The sequence below is a fragment of the Brachyhypopomus gauderio genome, chromosome 3 (assembly GCF_052324685.1).
Source record: "Brachyhypopomus gauderio isolate BG-103 chromosome 3, BGAUD_0.2, whole genome shotgun sequence".
Lineage (NCBI taxonomy): Eukaryota > Metazoa > Chordata > Actinopteri > Gymnotiformes > Hypopomidae > Brachyhypopomus > Brachyhypopomus gauderio.
In genome coordinates, this window is record NC_135213.1 from 12521876 (window position 1) to 12531615 (window position 9740).

Below are 9740 nucleotides of genomic sequence, written 5' to 3' on the forward strand. Positions count from 1 at the left end.
TAGGAGTGACTAATACGAGCAGAATAAATAATTCCTGTTTCCGACATGTCAGTCACGGATCGGCTGTATGGTGAAAACAGGAAAAAGCTGTCTGATCCAGATAGTGCCCAGCTAACAGCAGCCCCTGGACTCATGGGACATTATGACACTAAACTTCACTGCATAGCAATCCAAAAATATTGTATAAAATTTATAATTTTTAGTGTGCAAATATAAATACGTAGTTTAGCTATGGAGCATTGATTTTGATTGATTCAAAAAGAGTACACAGCAATAAGCTTTAGTATGGCTTGTGACAAAGGTGTTCTTTTTGTAGCTTTCCTTCATTTTGTATCACAAGAATGAGATTCTCACTCTTTGTGCTGTCAAAATCCCTGCGTGTAAACCCTAGACGACTGGCGGCTGTACTGCGTAAGAGGAGAGAAGCCTGTTGAGGGCCATCTGCTGGAGGTGTTGTGTCACTGCAGCAGCCTGCGCTCTCGCACCTCCATGATTCTGCTGAACATCCCCAAAGCCAACATATACCTGTGGCACGGATGCAAGTCCCAGGCGCACACACGGGATGTGGGCCGTACTACCGCTAACAAGATCAAAGAGCAGTGAGTGGAACCATCATTTCTGACGCTAGCGTACACTCTCGCGTACAGATGTTACGTACATAATTGTTGTCACGCCTTTTGCACACGTTTGTATTGTCATTGTATTGTCAGTTGTCCACTGGAGGCGGGGCTTCACAGTAGCACTAAAGTGACCATCCAGGAGTGTGATGAAGGAACAGAACCAATAGGCTTCTGGGAAGCCTTTTCAAGGCGTGACCGAAAAGCATATGACTGCATGATTCATGGTGGGTGGAATTAAACCACTGGGCATGTGCACAGTGCGTGTTTGCGTGGGCTTGTATGTCCCGATGACACAAGATGATCGTTTATGTTTCAGACGTAGGAAAGTTCAACTTCGTGCCCCGACTGTACCAGTTGAGCAGTGTTTCTGGGGAGTTTGTGGCTGTGGAGTGTTTGTGTCCGTACAGAGAGGCGAGCCTGGTGAACTCCATGCCGTTCCACCAGGAGGACCTGTACAACGCCTCTCAGCCAGGTGCAGTACACCACAACGCAGACCAACACTGCCAAACACGAAGCTCCCACACGCTCTGTCAGACGGGGACTATGCGCTTAAACGGGCCGACCGCATTCCACTCCGGTCAAGTCGGGAACTGTATGAAGATGAGCTCAGTGATACCAGTGGCAGGGCAATGATGCCATGATGTTCACTGGCTGATCCTTGATTTCCCAGTTTCCCTTTCGTTTTAATGCAGTGATGAGCTCTCCAGCGAGATGGTCAGGTGACCATAGATGACCTGATGATGTGCAGCAGAAACTCCTGCTGTCCTGTCTGTGCTAGATGGCCATGGCTGTAGTGGCACTGATGTCATTTCCTCTGTGTCTTCCTGTTGTAGCTCTCTTTCTGGTGGATAATCATCACGAGGTGTACCTGTGGCAGGGGTGGTGGCCTCAGGCCAGTGATAACACAGGCTCCGCCCGCATACGATGGGACTCGGACAGGAAGTGCGCCATGGAAACCGTGCTCCAGTACTGCCGAGGTAATGCCACCAGACAATAAAGCTTTATTATGGAATAGCTACAAAAATTTCAAATAGTGTAATTACAGTGGTATGCAAATGTTTGGGCAGCCCTGTTCATTTTCATGATTTTCCTTTGGTTGTTCAATGGTTGTTCGGATCAGCAATTTCAATTAAATATATCAATCATATAGCAGACGAACACAGTGATATTTGAGAAGTGAGATCAAGTTTTGATTTGCCTAATTTTGTAAATAATTATTGCACACTTTGTGAATAAACTTCATTTCACTTCTCGTATCACTGTGTTTGTCTGCTATATGATGTATTTAACTGAAATTGCTGATCTGTACTATTGCTCTTTAATGCTTAGCCTCCACAGTAGACATATACAGTGGAAATGTTCATTTCAGAATACTCAACAACTCACATTATCGAATCAGGATGTTCACAGAACACGAAAAATCTTTTTCATAATTGGCTTGTGTGTGTGTGTGTCTTGGTGGGTTGGGGTCATGCAGAGAAGAATGAGAAGAAGCCTCCTAAAGCATACCTGATTCATGCTGGACTAGAGCCCCTGACCTTCACCAACATGTTCCCCTGCTGGGAACACAGAGAGGACATCGCTGAGATCACAGAGAAGGTTTAACTTCACACACCCGATGACAAAGTACCACAAATGCATATGAACCATAAAGCACGAGTTATGGGTGTGGATGGAGCATGAATGCGTGAATGACCAGTGACCATTTCTCTATGCCCATCCCATACTGTAGGAGGCAGAAGTGTGTCATCAAATTATTCTGGTGGAGGACGTCTTGGCCAGACTATGTAAGACCACCTATCCACTGTCTGACCTTATGGCCAGGCCCCTCCCAGAAGGTGTCGACCCTCTGCGCCTTGAGACCTATCTGTCAGATGAAGACTTTGAGGTGAGTTAGTAGGGCCTGTTTGTTGAATTACAAAGTGGGTCTAAATAACAACTTGTAGTTTAAGTTATAAATAAAGGTTGTTCTTTGCAATAACCTGTTTTAGAAACTGACTGCTGCGGGCTTCATCGGACACTGTCAGATTGTTAGCTGTGTGTTTTATGTTGTGAAACTGATACCGTTATTTTTTTTTGCATTGTAAAACCTGTGTACATAGTATGTGCCTCATTTTCTAGCTAGCTTTGTCTCATGTTCTCTCTCTTGCTGTGTCTAGTCTCTTTAGCTATTTCATGGTCTCTCTCATGCTCTCTTTCGTACTGTCACTCCTGTCTTGTTCTCTTTCTTTTGCTCAAATTTTCTCTTCCTCCCCTCACTCATCCTTCTCTTATTTCGTAATTTGCCCCGTCTTTTCCCTCCTTCTTCCGAACCCTTTTGTATGAACTCTCTGTAACATCTTTCTCTCTCATTCTTTCTATCTCCTTTCTCCTGTGGTGGCATAGTCTCACATCTGACAGAGGTTAAATTTTCCTTTCACTTCAGGGTGTGGGGGCCTATGGGAAGGTGAGTTCTTAAAGAGTCCTGGTGTTCTCCCCACATCCACAGAATCCTCACGTTTGGAATCAATCACCCAGAATTCCTTTTTGTTTGTAGTGCATCCTTCACTAAATAATAACTTCTCTCTCAACTGGGTGTGCAAGTCACCTGGCACAAATAATGCATGTGCTTGTTTTATCATTAACTTATTAATTGCTTTTATTGAAGAGTGACTTCTTGGCTTTAATGCTTTGATTTTAATCCCCTTAAATCAACATTTTCTACTAAACTTTCAAATGATTCTTTAAACTCTTTACCATTTAGGCTGTATTTAAATTTTGACAGAAAACGTGATGACAAATAATTATTTAAAGCTGAATTAAAATGTTCAAAAATGTATAAAAACTTTTGAGAATACGGATACGTTAGCAGATGTTTGACATACGTATATGTGGTCTGGTCTCAAATGGGTTAATTTAGTTTTATGGTATGACAGTTCAGTTGTGCAAAAGCAGCCTGGTGCTATTGGCCTTTACTAAAATGACTGAATGATGTGATTTAAAATTTGACTGGGTAGTAAAATGAAGATGTACAACTAAATGAATAATGTGGGAGGTAAAACTCCCTTCCTGGGAAGAAAGACTGGGTCCATATTTTCTAGCCAAACCATTCAAACAGTCCATGATGTGCCTAAATGCATAATAAAAACTCCCAAAGCATCACACAAAAACTAAAACACTCAACGGCCTAAGGATTTCAGCCCAAAGTGACAACAGTAATGAACTATTCAGTGTGTGCAATAGCAAGTGGATCAGTGAACAAAGGACACATTGTCCTAATATATCCATGTACTAGTTGTCCCATGTCCTAATACATGAAGCTGTAATGTCCAAACTAATAAGTTTCATGTATCTGACCATAATAGTGCAGACTTGGCAGAATGCCAGTTTGAAGTGTAACCATATTCTGCACACATGAGAGAAAAATACAATATGTCTTGTAGTAGTTCATAGAGACAAAAAACAAAAAATGCCGGTCAGTACGGTTTTATACCAGTCTCCATTTTAATTACAGACTAGTTTTAGCTGGTCTATTATCCTATGAATTGACCACCATGTTAGAGTATCAGCATCGGCGCAGATGGTAATTCTGAAGTGAGGGGGACCAAGCTGTACAATATATACGTTTATGCTTGTAGATGCTAGATTTCGGATGGGGTCAATATAAATCTGGAGGGGACATGTCCCCCCCGTCCCCAGTGCCATCTGCGCCCCTGAGTATCAGATCTCCACCAATGCTGATCCTTTCCCACAGGTTCTAGTGATCCTGTTTTGGCATTGTTGTATCTGACTAGCACCAAAAGCTAAGATCAACAACTTCACAGCTCACGGATCAGTTGGTGCAAGGAGTTTCTTTCATTGTAGTTGCATAATAAAGCAATACAATATATCTATGTATATATTTTTTTATCATTGCCCAAATCATTGTCAACTAACCCAGGTTTTGCCCATCTGCCTAAGCACGTTTTCTCCCACAGTCATATCAAAACCAGTTCTCCCAGTCACATACCACTGGCCGTCGGTATCTCTTAATTTCAGTGTGATGGTTGTGTGGAGTGTGTGGAGGTTGGTGTGGTGCACTTTTACACAACTTTATCCATATCCAGCCTTTCTCCTGTAGTTAAGCACCCATTATTAGGCCTTTTCAAAAGTGTGTGTGTGTGTGTGTGTGTGTGTGTGTGTGTGTGTGTGTGTGTGTGTGTGTGTGTGTGTCTTTTACAGAAAGCCTTGGAGATGACTAGGAGTGAGTACGAGTTGTTGCCAGCATGGAAGCAGGTGAACATTAAGAAGGCCAAGGGCTTGTTTTAGAAGCACTGGGAGTGTCCGAGTGTGTCACGTGTGTGGTGGTGCGGCAGAAGTGAGATGGCGCACGTGTGAGGAGAGATCGCACGTGAGATCGCACTCCCTTTCTACACAAACTCTCACGTGTTGACTCTCTAAGGCACGGGTGGGCATTTACTCTCGCGAGAAGAAAGATGTGGTTGTCCAGAGTGGCAGAGGTTTACCAGCCTCTTGTAACATATTTTCTTTTTCTCCTTGATCTGTTTTTATTTGTTTCCTCTGCCACATGCCATAACAAATTCCACGGCTACCCACGTGTTCTGAAAGGTGTGTGTGTGTGTGTGTGTGTGTGTATATGTGTGTGTGTGTGTGTGTGTGTGTGTGTGTGTGTGTGTGTGTGTGTGTGTGTATCTGTACAGTAAATTCATTAATGCGTTTTATCAACAATCAATAAAGATTGTAGCTGAGGAACTCAGTTTCCTTACTCAGATTCCGCAGTGTATAGTGCCTTCTCCATTATGTACAGTTTATATAATGAAATATTTAATAGTCTGCAATTTTAAGTCTTTTGTGAATATATAACACTAGAGGGTAAATAAACAAAGAAAAGTGTAAATATGCCGTGCCTGTTGCGTTATTTTCTGTCATCTTCTCGAATGGGGTGCAAGTGTGGTCGCATGGCATTGGAAACGGTTCTGCTGTGAATGAGCTGGTCCATGCGGGGATTATAGTCACTAGCACGTCTGAAATACCTCCGTGTGATCCAAGTCTTGAGTAATGGGATGCAATCTTCTTCCATGTGTATAAATGCACTTTCACCTTAATCATGTAGGCTATGGTTTGTTTCGTAGATAGAAAAAATACTTTTGAGAATACATTTGATCGAGTAACGTGAAACATTTAGGCAATAATCTTGGTAAGGATGAATACATTGGTAAACCAGTTTCCTTTACAAATGCACGTGGAATTGTTTTGATATTGTTCGCTTGAGCATAAAAGATTCACGGTTGAAAAATTTATATGTATCTTAATGTTGTTGTGTTTGGCCTTGTGTCTATGTCTGATTGTATCAAGAAGAACAGAGATAAAAATGTTGCCATGTAAGAGTGGGTTTATCTTCCCAAAAATCCATATCGCGATCCAAGATATGAATTGCGATCTTTCTTCCACAAATTAAAAGACACTATTGCATTAAAACCTGAGCTTAAAGCTGTTATCAGTCAAAACACCTCCATTAATATTACAGGTTTATGGAAGCCCATTCCCGCCGCTTGAAGAAAAAAAAAAAAGTCCATGTAGTAGGATGACCATTATTTTAATTTGGGAAAACAGGACACCTTGGAGCGGGGGTGTTGCATGTTGCGTACTGTCCTGTCACACGCAGGGCCGTGCGCAGTGCCCTAGTGCCTCCCGGGACAGGACGTGAAATACGGACATGTCCCGGAAAACACGGACGTTTGGTCACCCTACCATATAGTATCTCATAATGACTTACTTTCTATAATTATGACTTTGTATCTTGTGATAATTATTGAGATACTAAATCATAACTGAGACTGTAAGTCATTATTACGAGATACGAAGTCATAATTATGAGAAAGTAAGCCATAATATGAGATTAAGTCATTATTATGAGATACTATTCATAATTGAGAATCTCAATTATGAATAGTATCTCATAATAATGACTTTGTAAGTCATTGAGATACTAAGTCATTATTATGAGATACTATCTCAATTTGAGATTGCAAATCATAATTATGAGATTGTAAGTCCTTATGAGATACTAAGTCATAATTGAGATTGTAAGACATTATTACGATATACAATCATAATTATGAGATATGAAGTCATAATTGTAATTCATTATGAGATACTATTTCATATTGAGATTGTAAGTCATAATTATGAGATACTAAGTCATAATTGAGATTGTAAGCCATTATTACGAGATACAAAGTCATAATTGTGAAATTGTAAGTCATTATGAGATACTATTCATAATTATGAGATTTTAAGACAGAATTATGAGATACTATATGGACTTTTTTTCTTCAAACGGTGGGAATGGGCTTCCATAGAGGTTTCAAGTACTGCATTAGTGAAATAAGACTACTAACGGAACGGAACTTTCTCCTTGTTTTATCTTATCTTGTCATACGGTATTATGGGAAAAAATCTGCAACTTCATCACATGCATATAGTGCACCAGTGTATTAAATGCCACATTATATACAGCTTTAAACAGCACCAGATGAGGTAAATCCCCATAAATAAAAAACAAAAAAAACGAACAAAATGCCAATTGCAGTCAGAGCCTTCAATATACAAGTTAACAAAAACTGCACCTAAGAACATCTATACAGATGGGTGTAAGAATTGACGAGGAGAAAGACACAAATGTCGTCTGCGGAGAGGGAACTAGCCTGATATTACTATGGTGGTAGATACGTGCTATAATTTCAGTCAGCGCATCTTTCTTGTAAGCACCGTGGATCCATTTTATTACCAGACATCAAAGGTTTTTGTGATGTTTCGCAACAGAAAGAACGCATAAAATGTCACGACCTCTGTGTTGTAAGAAACGGAAGCCTGGTAAACTTAAAGCGGCTTCAAACACCAGAATTGTGATGAGATGAAGCAGTATGTGAAAATAATCCTTCAGTATCTTCTTTATATGTTGTTTACAAGTAAAACGCGATTTCACACATGCAAGTAACAAAGAAAATAACAATAAAGTTAACAATAATTTAGATTCTGTTCTCATCTGTTTGGACTGAAATTTTGCAATTGATTCTCTGATCCTTTTTTTATATTTTTTTTTTTACGCATTTCAAACCCTTTTTAGCAATTATGTAATAACGTTTAATGTATTATTTGTATTTCATTATTCAACATGGCATAAAAAGTATTTTAAAAAATCCATATAAATATTTGGACATTTAGTAATAATGGCATTGGGATGTAGCTACTAGTAGGAAGCCGGGTTATCTCAAATTTACTGTGGTTCTGAAAAGAGTTCAACTGGGAGTACAATCCTGGGCAAATATTAAAACAATGAACTGGGGAATTGGCCAGTGTGTAAGGAGGAATGTGGTCAGGAAGGGAGATGACCATGATGAACACACCTGTCTCGTCATCCCACCTACCACTGATTGGCAAAGTGAGACAAGCAAGACATGAGTGCTGCATGTGTTCCTGGGTTATCCTGGCCCTCAAACCCAGACTTCTAGTCATTCGTGAGACGAAGGTCACAAAAAAGATAATCTCTCACAGCAAACAACCTGAAGGCCAAAGTTTTGAAGACCGTGGACCAACGTTGCAAGTCTTGCAAGGCAGACATCACATTTTGAAGAACAGGAACAGGAGGCTGGAACATGACTTAAGGGTAAAAAAAGGACGTGGAGGTCACAGTGGAGGCCTGGGTGTCTGAGCTGATGAGAATGATTAAAACAGTACTGGGGAAGAAATAAGAGTAATGACTGAGGAATTACAACAAAACCTTTACCAGACAGCATTAAGTGGTCCTCTATTAGGATGGAAGAGACGCTTGGTGTGACATAACAGGTAAGAGGGATTTGGTCACCTACAAACAAGCAAGATTTCTGGCTGTCACAGACCTGTAACTTCTTTTTAAGAGGCTCCTCTTTCCCCCACTCATTACATGTATTAATGGCACCTGTTTGAAGTCGTTAACAGTATAAAAGACACCTGCCCACCACCTCAAACAGTCACACTCCAAACTCCACTATGGTGAAGACGAAAGAGCTGTTGGAGGACACCAGAAACCGAATTGTAGACCTGAACCAGGCTGGGAAGACCGAATCTGCAATAGGCAAGCAGCTTGGTGTGAAGAAATCTACTGTGGGAGCAATAATCAGAAAATGGAAGACCTACAAGACCACTACTAATCTCGATCTGGGGCTCCACGCAAGATCTCAGCCCGTGGGGTCAAAATGATCACAAGAACAGTGAGGAAAAATCCCAGAACCACAAGGGGGGATCTAGTGAATGACCTGCAGAAAGCTGGGACCAACATTACAAAGGCTACCATCAGCAACACACTACGATGCCAGGGACTCAGATCTTGCAGTGCCAGACGTGTCCCCCTGCTTAAGCCAGTCCATATCCAGGCACGTCTGAAGTTTGCTAGAGAGCATTTAGATGTTCCAGAAGAGTATTGGGAGAATGTCATATGGTCAGATGAAACCAAAGTAGAACTATTTGGTAAAAACACAACTCGTTGTGTTTGGAGGACAGTGAATGCTGAGTTGCATCCAAAGAACACCATACCAACTGTGAAGCATGGGGGTGGCAACATCATGCTTTGGGGCTGTTTCTCTGCAAAGGGACCAGGATGACTGGTCCGTGTACATGAAAGAATGAATGGGGCCATGTATTGTGAGATTTTGGGTGCAAACCTCCTTCCATCAGCAAGGGCAATGAAGATGAAACGTGGCTGGGTCTTTCAGCATGACAATGATCCCAAGCACACTGCCAGGGCAACAAAGGAGTGGCTTCGTAAGAAACATTTTAAAGTCCTGGAGTGGCCTAGCCAGTCTCCCGATCTCAACCCCATCGAAAACCTTTGGAGGGAGTTAAAAGTCCGTGTTGCCCACCGACAGCCCCAAAACATCACTGCTCTAGAGGAGATCTGCATGGAGGAATGGGCCAACATACCAGCAACAGTGTGTGCCAACCTTGTGAAGACTTACAGAAAACGTTTGACCTCTGTCATTGCCAACAGAGGATATACAACAAAGTATTGAGATGAACTTTTGTTATTGACCAAATACTTATTTTCCACCATTATTTGCAAATAAATTCTTTAAAAGTCAGACAAAATGATTTTCTCAATTT

At 41.3% G+C, this 9740-nt stretch overlaps 1 protein-coding gene across 14 annotated transcripts in view; it reads left to right on the top strand.

Moving 5' to 3' along the window:
- The window catches only part of svila (supervillin a), a 60474-nt gene extending 54976 nt beyond the window's left edge, over positions 1 to 5498 (top strand). For 11 of the 14 annotated variants that reach the window (XM_076999590.1, XM_076999588.1, XM_076999575.1 and 8 more), the window contains 8 exons: positions 392 to 599; positions 711 to 844; positions 937 to 1092; positions 1454 to 1597; positions 2098 to 2219; positions 2353 to 2508; positions 3046 to 3066; positions 4821 to 5498. In XM_076999590.1, the coding sequence (XP_076855705.1) occupies positions 392 to 599; positions 711 to 844; positions 937 to 1092; positions 1454 to 1597; positions 2098 to 2219; positions 2353 to 2508; positions 3046 to 3066; positions 4821 to 4907 (1028 nt within the window). In that variant the 3' untranslated portion in view covers positions 4908 to 5498. Of the gene's footprint in view, positions 1 to 391; positions 600 to 710; positions 845 to 936; positions 1093 to 1453; positions 1598 to 2097; positions 2220 to 2352; positions 2509 to 3005; positions 3067 to 4820 lie in introns of all 14 variants that reach the window. The other 3 variants (XM_076999578.1, XM_076999579.1, XM_076999584.1) reach the window with 2 other exon arrangements.
- Positions 5499 to 9740: the final 4242 nt, after the last annotated feature.